The 15,120-nt window shown below is 39.7% G+C and overlaps 1 protein-coding gene across 4 annotated transcripts; it reads left to right on the top strand.

Moving 5' to 3' along the window:
* The first annotated feature begins 651 nt into the window (after window positions 1–651).
* On the top strand, window positions 652–14,498 carry TMEM33 (transmembrane protein 33). Of its 4 annotated transcripts, none has more exons than XM_067298103.1 (8): window positions 652–669; window positions 2,337–2,413; window positions 3,541–3,635; window positions 4,060–4,247; window positions 5,233–5,300; window positions 5,800–5,933; window positions 7,994–8,077; window positions 9,291–14,498. In XM_067298103.1, exons 2-8 carry the CDS (start codon window positions 2,360–2,362, stop codon window positions 9,418–9,420), a joined length of 753 nt encoding a protein of 250 aa, XP_067154204.1. In that variant the 5' UTR covers window positions 652–669; window positions 2,337–2,359; the 3' UTR covers window positions 9,421–14,498. The 4 variants fall into 4 exon arrangements, with proteins under 4 accessions (XP_067154204.1, XP_067154201.1, XP_067154202.1 ...); XM_067298100.1 differs by lacking the exon at window positions 652–669 and adding an exon at window positions 2,172–2,215; XM_067298101.1 differs by lacking the exon at window positions 652–669 and adding an exon at window positions 2,239–2,256.
* The last annotated feature ends 622 nt before the right edge of the window (window positions 14,499–15,120 follow it).

Raw genomic sequence — 15,120 nt, 5'->3', positions numbered from 1 at the left:
TTTAATCTTTAATATTATTGAGATTTACCATCAGTTAAAAACCCTACTGGTCTGTGCTGTAATATAATACAATTTTAAGGTTATGTGTACAGTGTGAGTCTCAGTCTTTGGCTGAGGTGTGGTTGACATAAATAGTCTGATACTGAAGCTTGTTCAGTAGTGCATTGCAGGGTCCAGGCAGATCCTGTCACTTTAGAAGTTTGATTTGACACATTATGCAATTTTGTTAAATGTGCAGAATCTGGAAGATCTTGAGCTAACTTTCTAGATGATAAAATGGGTAAATGATTATTTAACCAAAGGATTTAGAAACTTATTTCAAAGCTGCTGCATTTGAATTTAATACTGTTTATAGTATGACTGTTTGGGCACATACAGCTTTGGAAAGGTTTCTTTCTTTTTCTCATTTCATGTTATAGGAAACAGTAACACATGGAAACAGCCTGCGATGATGTGCTAATTAAGTTGTACGTTGCATTGTTGTTGGGTGACATTCCTACATAACATTGGTAATGCAGAACTGGAGGGTGTCATGTCTGGGATCTGCAGCCTTGTGACTCCTGCTTACATTACTATTGGATAACAGTAAGCTGTGTGCTAGTCTGTCTCTCACCAAATGGATTTGAAAAGCCTATTCAGCCCTCAGTAAAACACTCCCCAGGCTAACAGGTGAGCATTTCTATTGCTGCTGTTCACTGTCATATCACAAGTTTATGCAGCATTATCACTATGTAGTTCATACAGTGTGGGCTCAGAAGCTAATGCCTGTCCTGATCTGCACAGCAGGGTCCTGCTACAGCTGCAGCATGTGGCACAGGAGCTACTGAGCAAGGAGGGAGGAAGGGAGGATTCATCTTCCTAACTGTCTTGTCCTTTTGTCATTCCCTGACATATAATTCCTGGATCTGTTCCCATCCCACATTAGTGTGAGATTATGAATCACTGTTATGCTGATGCAATGTATGTGATGACATCATTGCGCTGGCCTGGGAGTTCAGTACTGTATTATCACAAAATGCTAATGTTAAGCATGTTAATGCTACTATTCCCCAAAGTGGTATATGGCAAACTGCTGCTGTGCTAGCTGCACAGTTTTGTGTACAACTGCACTGCTGGGTATGAGATCATGTAACTCCAGCCATGCAGAGCAAGGGCAGGAGCTGCACAGCGCTGTGGCTCTTCCTTCACCTAGCACAAAGCACAGGCCGCACCAGAGCTCTGAGCATATTTGAGGGATATGTGAAGATGAATTGAGCTAAGTATTTCTCAGGGCTCCTGAACAGACTTGCAGGCAGAATGTCACTAACAGCTGCTGGGTGAAGCCATATATGATGATATATATTGTGAAGCCATACCATGAGATGATATACAGTGTGTTGCGTGGGCCCAGCACTCAGATTAGACTGGTGCCACCATGTGCCACTGGCCTGCGGCTCTGTAACATCACCTGGCCACGTCCCATTTGGCTGGTGCCACCATGTGGCATTGGCCTGTGGCTCTGTAGTGTCACCTGGCCACATACTGTTTAGCTGATGACACCACATGGTGTTGGCCTGTGGCTACACTGTTGGCCTGTGGCAGCATCACCCATCCATGTCCTCTTTGGCTGGTGCTGCCACGTGCCACTGGCCAGTGGCTTTGTAGCATCACCTGGCCATGTCCCATTTGGCTGGTGCCACCACCATAGTGTTGGCCTGTGGCTACACTGTTGGCCTGTGGCAGCATCACCCATCCACGTGGTGTTTGGCTGGTACTGCCATATGCCACTGGCCTGCGGCTACGCAGCATCACCTGGCCATGTCCTATTTGGCTGGTGCCACCACATGCGTTGGCCAGTGGCTCTGTAGCATCACCTGGCCACTTCCCATTTGGCTGGTGCCATCATGCGCATTGGCCTGTGGCTGCACAGCATCGCCCAGCTGTGACCCTCCCCTCCTGTGGTGAGCTGAGGTGGGATGAGGCTAGAGGGGCACTACCGCCCACTGAGGGGGCAGGGCGACAGGGATCGCCCAGCGCCTGCACACCACAACACCTCCCCGCGAGGGAACGCCGCGCCCGTGACGTCATGAGGTGAAGTCGGCACCGTGACGTCACCAGGCGCCCGCGAAAGGAGGGCGGCGCAGGCCTACATTGCCCGGCAGGCCTCGCGGCCCCGCCGGAAGTGACGCGCCGCAGCATCTGAGGAGCGCGGCTAGAGAGGCGGCCGCGGAGCTCGGTGCGTGGGCGCTTGTTGCTGGCGCGGGGCTGCCGCTCGCGGTGGGTCGCGCGCGGCGGGGCCTCGCCGCCAGCGCCGGTGGCAGCCCCGTCCCCGTCTGAGGCGCCTTCTCTCCCCGCAGGTGCGGTGCGGCGCGGCGCGGCCATGGCGGACTCCACGCAGAACGGGCCCGTGCAGGGCGGCGGCGGCGGAGCGGTGGTGAGGAGCCGCGGGGCCCTGGGGCGGGCGGAAGCGGGCAGCAGCGCCTTCCGCCGCTGGGGCCGGCCGCGGGGCCGGCTGCGCTGGGCGGCCGGGCCCGGCCGGGCCGGTGTGGCGGCGCGGGGCTGCGGCGGGCGCGGGGCTGGGCCCGGCGCCGCTGGGGGCGGAGGTGTCGGCGGGGAGGGCGGTCCCGCGCTGCTCGCCGGTGTGCGCGGCGCAGTCTCAGCTGGAACTAGTCTAGGGTGGCGGTAGTTGTGCGTCGCTGGTTATACTGCGCAAATAAGTGAATGGGTAATGATAGGAAGATCGTTGCAGTTTAATTATTCAGTTAATTTCTGGCTCTCTTAAAAAGCCTCTAGGGGCATAGAGGGAAGAGCAGTCTTCAAAAGCTGGTTCAAATTCAAGCCACGCTTTTGAACTTTTTCCAGCTGAAAGGCTGTGTTTGGATGCCTCTCTTAGGGACATAATAGCTTAAAAGCATGCTGTGTGCTGTGCGTTTTTAGAGTCTTTTTGGTACCTGTGGGTTTATCAGGAGTGAAAAGGACTGTGGTTAACCAGAGTTCAACAACAGGAGGCAGTCTAGATCACTGTTCAAAGCCCCTCCCACTAAGAATATGTAGGCCAAAACTATGCCTTTTTTTCTGGTATAGTTATGTGAATGTTAACTGACCTCCTCTTTTTCCCTCTTCCGTAAGAAGTCCTGTATGGAGTCTTTAGCCTCATGTATGTGAAGTGTGTTCTGAAAGGAGCCTCGCAGCAATAGAGACAGAAGTCAGTAGGGCTAAAGAGCTTGCATAAGTTGCATGGCTGTCTAGTGAGGTGCATCTATATAGAAAAAATATCTCCATAAAAGGTTCTAACACTATATTTGGTCATAATGTACAAGGGAGCTTTTTGATTTTGACACAGCCTAGCTATTTTTGATTTTCATAGTAACATCTTATGAACTGGGTATCACACAAAACCAAAAGATGCTCTTTGCTTCAAGCTATCATTTGATTATATTCAAAGTTGGAGAGAGAGTTGAAATTGAGTAAGGGAGGAGGGTTGAATGTAGGCAAATATTAAGATACTAACTTCTGATGGAGGTTGGCTTTTTTTTTTTCCCCCCCTCTCTTCAAATGTAGCAATTTCTGATGGCTAACAAGTTGGATACAGCAATGTGGATTTCCCGCTTGTTCACTGTTTACTGCTCAGCTTTATTTGTCCTGCCTCTTCTAGGGTATGTATTGTAATATTGTAAAACAACATTTAAAAACTTGCAAAGCAACTACACTTCTTTTTCTTGGAGTTGTTTTTTATGTAAGAATGAATGGATATTCAGTTTACTCGATGCTTTCTGTGAGAACAGTTTACAGATTTTTAGATTGGTTTAAAACACCTTTAGATATGTTTGGAAAACACGTTGAACAACTGTGGAGGCAGTTATGTGGCTTTTTTTTTGGTGTGGTTATGGAATAGTACACCGTTTTACCTTTGGCATCATGCAGTAAGTCAGTGTTAGTAGTTTTTGAGGTTATTTTGGTAATAGTATTATAGTGGAAAAAGCCTCAGATGTTGTGCAATTGTGATGCAATTCTCAAGAGTGAATGTCCCCTAAGCAGAGACTTGGTTTTTATGGTAACATCTCCTCTGGTAATTTGCAGGTTGCATGAAGCAGCAAGTTTTTATCAGCGTGCCTTGCTGGCAAATGCTCTAACCAGTGCCCTGCGACTACACCAAAGGCTACCGCACTTTCAGCTTAGCAGGGCATTTCTGGCCCAGGCTTTGTTGGAGGACAGCTGCCACTACCTATTGTACTCTCTTATCTTTGTTAATTCCTACCCTGTTACAAGTATCCTTTACCAAAGTGTCGTCCTGGTAAATTTTAAAAATATCTTAAAAACTTCATTCCTTTCATTATCTGTGCCATAATTTGAAAAAGCAGTTTAAACTAAAACACACTTACTATTCATAGAGCCTACTCTGTGTAAAATAGGAGCTGCTTATGTTGATTGAGCCATATTCAGGTTAATCATCTCTATAACTAGCGCATTGCAGCCTCTGGCTCCTGGTATTTTCTTTTTCCAGGATTTAAGTGCAATGGGTTTTATGACTAGTGATCATATGTGATACTTTAATAGCAGTTGTTAATTTTAATTCCTTACTACAGTATTTATATAACTCCTTACTATAAGTAGGACGTATGTCATGTAGAGAGACAACTATTCAGTAGTAAGCTTTTTTTTTTTTTCAGATAACAGTTTTTTAAACAGATAAAGTCTGAAAAAGGGGCTTATTCCCATGGTTTGTCAAAGATGGTATTTAAGAACTCACTTCTCTTTATCTGTGCTTAGTTTAATGTCCTACTCTTAAAATGACTACCACATGAATCTTGCTGTCTAAAATCTGAATTGATGGCAACTGCATGTTCTTTGAAGAAACGCAATCTGTAACATCTGTTAATAAGAATATTATGATGACTAAGTCTGTATGATAGATTTTAATTACTAAGCTTGTATACTTCTTCCATGCAGAAAGAATGTATTTCTCTAGAAATACAATTTGACCTTATACACGATTGTATTTTGTACTTTTGCATATGCATGTGCACACTTTAAAATGAATAAAAATATATAGCTAAGAAAAGATGCAAGAAGCAAAGGGAACAGCTACAGAATCATTATATATATGCATGTCTTAATCCAGTATAGCTGATTCTGGCCAACCTCCTGTAAAGAGCCAACAAACTGCGTGTTATTGTAACATCAGTGTGTGTGTTGGGGGGGGGGAAGTGAAGCACTTCAGCAGTTTATAATTTTCCTTATCACTTGCTGCAGTGAGTATTTTCCCAGTTCTACTGTTTTCTTTGCTTCATGCTGCCACATATACAAAGAAGGTTCTTGATGTAAGTATGATATAAAATACTGATTAATACTATGGTGTGCTTGGGTTTTATAACAGGTTTGAGAGTTGCACCTATGGATTCTTTTAGCTGCAGTGGAGGAGATATTTGCCAGGTGGAGCTGCTGCTCAGGCACAGAGTCTTCTGCAGCTCTTTAGTTCTAACCTCTGATATTCCGAACTGGGATATCTTGCAACCACAGCTGGACAGAATAAGGCTGGACAGAATAAGGCTGGACGCATATGCAGTTGAACCTAAAATATGTACATGAGGGATTTGCAAGACTTCATGTTTTTAATTTAATTTTATGCAATTATAGTTCCTTAGATTGTTAATGACACTTTCAATAGAGTTGTTTGGGATACTAATTTTAATCCCTAGGGAGCTAGTCTTAAAATGCTGAGAAGAGTCATAACTGCTACTTGTTAGTATTTTGATTTTTCTGCTATAGAAGATTTGTGTAACTTATATGTTTTCTGGCAATTTTTTTTCTTCCTTAAAGGCACGAAGTTCAAATAGTCTGCCCTTTCTGAGAAATCTTTTGGAGAAACTGAATGCTAATCAACAGAATATTCTAAAATTCATTGCTTGCAATGAAATTTTCCTGATGCCAGCTACGGTTTTTATGCTCTTCAGGTAAGAATTGTAATATGTATTTTCAAATTTAAGAGCAGATCTTCCTGTACAAGATTACTCTTTGCAATGAGTTCAATGTGGGTCACAGAGATCTCCGTTTATATGGTTCTGTCTGATCAAAACCTGAACTTGAATTTATTTGATTCCTAGACTTCTCAAGTTGGTACATCATGAAATCAAAAAGCGTTCACTCTGATATAATTTGGCACCAAAAAAACCTCTCTCTTTTATAGCATAAGTAAGGTTGTTGGTTCAAATCAAAGTTTTTCAGTGTTGCAACTCACTCATCTAAACCGTCCAGTAGGTATAATTTTGGTCAGTGTAATAGAATATTGAGTTCTTTAGCTTCACTGAAAGTGTCTGCTTACTCTCATTTTTGAGTACTTAGATCCCAGAAATATAATTGGCATGGAAATTTCATTGTACAAGCAGGAGTAAGTTATGTTCCCTCCTGTGTTACTTCTGACCAGAAACTCTCTGTGTCTGTCTGTCTGTCTCTCTCTCTCTCTCTCTCTCAATTTATTTATTTATTTATTTATTTATTTATTCTTATTCCATCCGATTTTGAGTGCTGGGTCTGTGTGCTGCCTGTTGAATTCATTTTAGAGACCTTGAGCTTATGCGTGTTGGAATCCAACTAAAGTCAAATGGGCATAACGGCCTGCACATCTCTGAAGTTGGAGGCATTGCCTTGTAATACTTGGAGGGGAGAAAATGCCCTTTATTGAAGCATTTGTCCTGAGGGGTCAGAAGGGAGGCTTTATTTTCTTGGAAGTTAATAGAATGTATAATTTGTCTTTATCTCCTGATGTGCTAGCTGAATGCTTTGATGCTTTACCCTTGATGGATTTTTGTTTCATTTTGGGGCTGCTTACCAACCACCACATACTCTTGGTATACAACATCTGAAGCATTCAAGTGCCTTAAGATTCTGTTTAGTAGTAGTTCATTCTCTTTGTACAAAGAATTCAGGTGTAGCTACTTGATAAGTCATCTAATAGGTACTGAAAGTTTTAAAAGATCCTATATTGACATCTAAAATAACGAAGGTCAATACAGTTTGCAAAACTTTAATACAATTGTTGTGAAAATACACAATTGTATATAACTGTGTATAAATACAAATTTTTGAAAGTCTGTTCTGTAAGCTATTTTAGCTTATTAAATTGCTTGTAATTACTACACAGGTGCAAGACTTCCTTCCCCCCTCCCCATGGCTCGCTTTCCTTTTCACTTTGTATTATGCTTCTGGGTAAAGATCCTGTTCATATTTGAAGATACAGGGCTTTTTAATATTGTGTTTTATAAGGAAACTTCAGTCAATGAAATTAAACTCTTGTGGTATTTCTGTGATTTACTCTGTGGTTTAGATATACTTGCTACCCTTTTGCTGCTTTATAGCACTATCACAGGAAACAGCAGCTTTGTGAAGTATTTAAAAAAAACCTTCTTTCAGAGCAAGTGGAATAGTTTGATATCAGCATAATTTTAATATCTCAATATGTCTATAATAGTCTCCAAGGTGTTATAAGAAGTTTTGCAAAAGATTCCAGGAGTAAGGCCCAGTTTTTCAAAGCGCTGTGCTTAGGACAGAAAATGTGTGTTGGAGCTGAACTATTTATGCCAGCCAGCTTCCAGGCTTGACCAAAAGGCTTTTGCTTAACACTAAATGGGCCTCTGCTGTCACTTGTATAACTCTTTTCCAACTACCAGAATCTAGACATAAAACGCTTCTTTAAATACAAAATCAATATGAGAACAGCAATATCTCATTTAATTGGTTTATTGAGCAGTTTTATTCTATAATGTAAGCTTCAGCCTTCGTAAATGTACTGTTAGTTTTCTTGTGCGAGGTTGTGTTTTTGTTATTTTGTGATCTCCCCCCTGCCCCCTTCCTTCATCAAAGTCTAGATTGTTTGAACAAATATGACCCTCAGTCTGGCTTGGTATCTTTGAGCCTAGGTAGCTTCCTTACTTTTATTAGGGGAAGTTCTGCATTTTTTTTTTTTTTTTTTATGAGGAGGGTCAATATAAAGCTCCACTTCTCTTTTCTCTTTCAGTGGGCAGGGGAGTCTGCTCCAGCCGTTCATTTACTATAGATTTCTTACATTACGCTACTCCTCTCGGAGAAATCCGTATTGTCGGTAAGCACTAAATTGATTTCAGGAGGTAATGCTTAACAGCTTAGCATTTCAGCATTCAGAAATTTTTCACTCTTAAATGAATACATAACTCTAAACCTGTGAATGGCAATTTTAGAAATATGGGATAACTGTGGATATTAACAAATATATTAATGAATTCAAAGTTATACTTACTTCACATAACTGAACTTCTCTGAAATGTACTATCCTTGAATGGGAGCTTTCAGAACATACCTGCATGATTAAAACTCAGCTTTGGAGAAGAAAGTCTTTTAACTGTTTTGTAATTGTTTACCAGAAAGGTAGCCTTATTTTTAGATTGCAGACCTATCTGAGTCCACTTCTGTACATGAACAGAAATTTATAAACTTGTGTAATATCAACTGAAAAAAATTTGTGGATGATCTTAAGCATGTTCATTACCTACTTAAATTGAAATCTTTCTCAGAACTTACTCATGACAAGCATTGCATAATGTAAGATTTTGTGAACGTGCTCTCCAGTCTGATCACTACTTGATTAGAAAATAGTTTGATAAAGTACCAAGGAAGTGGCTTTGGCTGCCGTGGCAGCCAAAGCCAGGTTTAAGAACCATAAACTTAATCTCCTCCTATTCCCTACTGTTTTGTAGGAAATCAATTGTTCCATCCTATTACAGGTATTTTTCAACAAAAATCAATGAAGGCACTTTTTTTGGTATCTACACATAATTTAAACTGTGCAATGTTAAAACTGCTTTTTAATACAGCTACTCCAAGATGTTTTACTGGTATTTATGTATTTTTAAGTGAAACTAATGTTGTGAATTTTATCTCTTACGGCTGTCTTCTAAGAGTTGCTTCTAGAGTGCAGGGTTCTTGCCTTCTGTCCATTCTGGCAAGAAGCAACACAAATGTACCACTTCCTTTGCTCCTCAGCTCCTTACACAGCCTTTGAAAAAGCATTATTCCTTCCCCCCCCCGTTTGAAGGTGGAATTTTTCTGCTGTCTCTTTTCAGTCTTTGTGTGGAAGTAGCTTTCAAAGTTTATTAATGTTTAAAGGACAAGAATTCTCAAGCTTTTACAAGATACTGCAACATGGTGTTGATTTAAAGAAACTTGTTAACTGCAATTTTCCTTTTTTGAGAAAATGAATGAAAAGATTTCTAGGTGCTAGGTACTTCTAGCTAATGCTTATAGAATCTTAATACTCTTTGTTTAAATCTGATTCTCAGGACTCTCTTCACCGAGCTGAGGATTGTTGTTGAACATCTAATAATGAAGCCCTCATGCCCTGTTTTTGTAAGAAGACTATGCCTCAGCAGCATTTCCTTTATTAGCAGATTGGCACCAACTGTTGCATAGCCAACTTTCAGGCATTTATGTAATGTGAACATTATGAGCAGCTGGCACGTCTGCTGATGATTATAAATTCCTGGTTTTACACTGATCTCACTCCAGGCTGTATAAAAATGTGTATATGCTTCTCTTGGAGATAATATGAAATTTATCATCTCAAAAGCAAGTCTTAGAAACTTAAAATTACTGTGTTGTATTGCTAATTGATGAAAAGTAGCTTCATCTTATCCAAAACACGCTAAGAGGGATAAAGCCCAGTCATATAGAATTGTTTTTTAAAAATCATAGACTGTTTAAGGTTGATTAAAATGTTTTTTTTGTTTGTTTATTTGTTTTAAGGAGTCTTTGCTCAGTAGGTCTGTCAGTTGGAACCCTGGCCACTGTAAAATGTCTCCAGTGGACAGCATCTGGGACACATTGCGATGCACTACTCTTTGAACAGTATTCTTCTGCTTACTAACATGTCCATAGACTTATTTTGTCTAAATTACTATATTCAATATAAAAATATGGCCCACTTTTGAATTTAACAAAATAGATTAAAATCTATCAAGCTGACATGGCTAACGCTTTTTCTGAAGGAGAGCTTATTTTTATTAAAAAAAAAAAAAAGAAAAAAAACTCTTCCAGGTTTCTTCCTTGTGATATGGTCCTACATTATGTAGTTGGGAGAAATCTCAAGACTCTGACCACAGGAAATTCTGTACAGTTATGTTGTCATAACAAGATGTTTTACCAAGCCAAGTTGCTGACCTCTAAGCTTTTGAGACAAAGATGCAATGCTTAAACTTTTAACCATCTCTTAAGTGAACTAATCAATGTAAATGTAGTAACTTTTTCAGAATCATTGCAAATGCGTTCTTGTGTCTCCACGAATGTGAGACTGTGGTAGCTCAAGCATGTCTGCTTTTTAGAAAATTAATCTGTAGCTAGCTCTATATAAATTGTTCTTCCAGTTTCTGAGGCTCCCATTGTGATGGGAAGTTTACATAAAGGATTGCACCTGTTCAGGCATCTATTGAAACAAATGGCTGTACGATTCTTTTTGGCATAAATCCATCTGATCTTACTGATCTGAAGGCAGTGTCATGACTACAGAAATGAATAATAAATTGAGTGCTTATTATGCATTCACCCAGAAGTTGAAAGGTAGGTCATGGAAAAAGAATGTTATCTGTCAGGATGCAACCTGTTTCCATAAAGTTAAGGCAAAGTGTTTGCCTAATCTTCCATGGTAAATGTTAATATTTTAATTACATAAAACTTAATGGAATTCATCGGCCCTTTGTAAACTCCTAATGCATTGTACTTTATTCTTGCTTGGTCAGAGAAATCTTAGGTGAAACGCTTTTGAAAGCAATCTTGAAACAAAGTATTTTCTTGTAACTTGTTACCTTGTTTGTGATGTGGCTATAATTCCAACTTTTCAGTTGTGTTAAGTATTAGTATGTTGGTTCAGAGACATGCATTTATACACTTATTTCATTTTTTTGCTCAACCTCTTGGTACTGATGAAGACCTGCTTTTGGTAACTTGATATGATATTCCTTGACTCTTGAACTTGCTCTCTGAACATGATTAGCTATTTATGGAATTCTTGCAAAGTGCAGAGGCAACTGCATGCAGTACTGCTCTACAGCTGCTAAGACTTGTGACTAGATTCACTATATGTATATCCTGTAATTTGAGAATTTTAGAAAAACTAAAATTTCTACTGCAATAAAAGGAGTGTTAAATGTAATGTACTAGGCTCTTCAAGCTTATTTTTCTCTCTAACAGAACATATTGATGCTTGAACCTGGAAGTTGAGCAGAATGCAGTCTTGCATGCATGTTCTCTTGTCCCCACTGCCACTTCTGAATCAGGAAATCATTAGTGTCTTGTATGTTTCTAAAAGGTGAATTTATAGGGAATTTTTGCCTTATAAAGTGACTCTTTTCTTCAAAATTTAACTCAAGAATAAGCACTGCAACAGTGGTATCTAATAGAAGCAGAAATCCAGACCAACTTCTGACCATTTCTGTATTTCAGCACTGTTCTAGACCCTGTCTAATGTTATGTGGTATATTTTCAAGTGGTGACATCAGACTTTGCACCAGTGTGATTTTAAAATAAGGCTGGTCACCTAAGAGTATACTGGGAGTGGAAGGCAAATGAAGGCTTTGGTAATTGGTGTAAACAAAGTAACATTGCTCTTAACTTCTGAGCCAGCTTTTGTGCTCTAAGACTGCTTTTATTATGGGACCAGCTTACTGTTCCTTTGGTTGTATGCTGTTATTGGTTGGGATTATGTTAATCTTAGTGGGTCTGAGATATTACAAAAGTAGAAGGATGCTGAGTTTTGAGACCCAACTTTTTGAGACCCCTTATGAATGGGCAAGGAAGATGAAAAGGATTAAATGAGTAAGATTTCAGTAGGTGGAGGATTGGAAGACTTGTGAAATAGAGTTTATATATGGATATGGAATTTCTTGCTAGCTCTTTTAAGTAGTGTTAGAAGTGGTTTGGGGAGAGGAAGACTTATACATTGAATTCAATTTGGCTAATCTTGCATTTGTTTGCATGCTTTGCTGAGACTGACAAAACTGAGGCTCGGGTTTTGCTTGTGGCCTGGAAAAACTTACCTGCAAGGTATGCCAAGAAAACATGGGACAATGGGATAACTTTCAAGCAAATTGAATCAGGCTACTGACCTGCAATCTGTATCAACTTTGATTTATTTACTCTAGCCTTAGACTGCCTGATTGATAATACTGGGATTTCTCAGTGCTGAGTTCTGTCTCCTGCCTGCTTCCTAACTACGGTTTGTGACTGTTTCTGTTCTAACAGCTAAACACATCAAAGGATGGTTGTCACCTGACAGTTTGAGATTTTTCTGGTGAAAAGAACTGTACATTCCTGGATATATACGGGTTGTTTTTTTTGCCGCCGGCAGATAGCTATGATGCAGAGCCTGTGGCAGGAGTTGGTGATAGCTAGAGAAATTTTGTAACTGATCTTGAAATACTTTTGCCTACCCCAAATGTGAAGAGAAGCGTCCTTGTCCTAGTGAAAGTTTGCCAGCCTAATGTGGTAATTGTTTCTGCTGGTGTATATGTATATGTGTGTGTGTGTGTATGTATGTGTGTGTGTGTGTGTGTATATATATATATTTTAGTTGTCTTAGCTTTCATAAGTTTAAGTGCTGCTGCATAAATTCTGTGGGTAGGTTATACCCCTCACTGTTGCACAAGCTTGCTGTAGAAGTGAGGTTCCGACATAAGGCTTTGGTCCTGATGCTTTATTTATCTACAGGTGAGAACAGACAAATTAGGTCTGTTGGGAACTGCTAATGCCGGCTGGGATTTCTTATAAGCAAATAATCCACTAATGCATCCATCCTTCACTTTATTGTCCTTTATTTAATTTTATACTTCCATCATCTTTTTTTTGTGCTGTCAGTTTTATACATTCTGTTTCCTGATAACAGAAGTGTTAACTGTTCCATGATGGATATTGAAGGGGAGCAATGTCTGTTAGTATACTAAGTTTTGTGTTTAACAAACTTTATTATAATTGCAAGTCAGTGTTTGTCGTGGCAGTTTCTGAGCTGTCAGCTTCTGAGCCTTAGTTTCTGAGCTACAGATTAGTTTCTGAGCTGAATTTATACAGTTTGAGCTATATGTTTTGAGTGTGCTGTTTGAACAGATTACATAGCTGGTTGCTTTGTACCCTGTGTTGGTCCCCGTTTATCATTAGGCACTTGTATCACAATATTTGCTGTAGACATCCCTTGCTAATTAAGGAAGTACAGTTATTGCCCATTTTACAGGTAGGAATGGAAGCATGGAAGGAAAGATCACTTGCCCAAAGTAATAGGAGAGCTCTGGCAGAGCAGGAAATAGAAAAAAGAATGTTGGATAAGTGTTCAAGGGACCATGATTATTTTGTATGCCACATGTGATTTCTTGGTCCTGTTTCCAAAATGATACTGCTGCTTAAACAATTGCAAAAAATACTGTACCATATGGTGCTCAGATTAAGGGTGACCAAGACCATTGAGCTAGAACAGTGTACACTCCAAGTGTTGTCAGAAACTGCTTCCCTTGTGGAAGGGAAACCTGCTTAGGTATGGCCCCTGATATCCTCCTCTTCCTGGTGAGGAGGAATGTGCGGGGGAATGGGATCATGAGTACTTATGTGCGAGACAGATGTTAGCAGGCTATGCTGATCTGTTAAAATTGCTTATACTTTTTCTTGCTGTAGTGTACGTATTTGTGGTTATAATTTAACGATACTGAAACTAATTGGTGTATCTTTGTATTGGAACTTTGATGTGCTAGAAACTTCTTAAAAACTTAGGAAGAATCAGGCCTTGCTGTTTTAAACTACCCTTCAAGGACAGAACCTTAAGCAATCCTTTATTTCACAGATGCATTATCAGTATGGATAATGTAATTGAATTTAAGATTAAATATAGATTCAAAAATATCCTTTTCATAGAACATGTCAGTATTCCTTATTAACTTTTCTACAAAAGCTAGCTCTATGATAATAGCAGATACTGTATGAGTAAGGGAGTTGCTTAGTTCTGTGCCATCCAGAAGGCACAAACTTCTAAAATGAATTGAAAAATTCATCTTTTTCTTGTATTCAAGGGCTGAGGCACAAAATGCTAATGTAAGGCTCAGAGGGGAAATACAGTTCTCCTGCATATTTGAGAAAATGTGAAGCCTTCTCAAGAAAACTTAATAAACATAATAATCACAGGCTGCTGACACTAAGGAAAAAAGCACCTCATTCGCTCTTTCTTTTATGCAGCGATTTACTGGTCCCTACTGATTTTCAAATTGGATCACTGCAGTAAATTATCCATGCCAGTACCTGTGAAAGTAAGCACTGGGATCCATATTTGTTTAGTGTTCTGCTTAAATCAGCAAGAATGATAAATTTGATGGTATAAAATTGCAGCTACCAAGGGCTTTTCTCAGTGAATGAGCAAAGTATCTCCACTTGTAATTTATTGTGACCCTTTTTCACTGTATGTGCTTTGTATGTCAAATATTTATTTCAAAACAAATTAAATTATTTTCTTTCTGTATTGATACAGCTATGGTTTTGTTGATGTTCTTGAAATCAGATTGTGTAGTTTTTGCTGGATTTAAAATATTACCGATGTTATGTTGCAAAACAACAGTTGCTTAAGTTCAGATTTCTGAGTTTGAGTTACTGACCAAAGGCTTTGCATGTTAAATATTCTAGGTTGTTCTTTTTTTCCCCTCCCAGAATTGCTCAGGATATAGCAAACTACTATAACTTCTTGCTTGCTTTCCTAGAGAAAAAGAAAGATTAAGTTGCATATCAAAACCAAAAAAAGCTGATATCTGTCTTTAAGTCATTGAAGTGATTATGATTTATACCAGTGTAGACGTCAGGCCAAGTTCTGTGAAAACTAGTGTAGATGCTGAGTTTACTACCATATTTTCAATGCAGGTGTTAATAGCAGCAAAGTTATATGTACATCTGTGTTTTGGTGGGAGTAATATCCTGTTCTGTGAATCCTCTAGTAGGTGGCTCTGTGACTGTGGTTGTATCACACTAGCTAAATAAGACCAATTGCTGCTCTGATAACCAGCACTTGATTACTTGGAATTCATCAGTGTAATTTGTTTTGTAATAAGTAAACAAAACCATAAACCAGTGCTGTTAATAGTGTGATCCCTGTTA

The sequence above is a fragment of the Apteryx mantelli genome, chromosome 5 (genome assembly GCF_036417845.1).
Source record: "Apteryx mantelli isolate bAptMan1 chromosome 5, bAptMan1.hap1, whole genome shotgun sequence".
Lineage (NCBI taxonomy): Eukaryota > Metazoa > Chordata > Aves > Apterygiformes > Apterygidae > Apteryx > Apteryx mantelli.
This window is presented reverse-complemented; position numbering and strand designations above follow the sequence as displayed.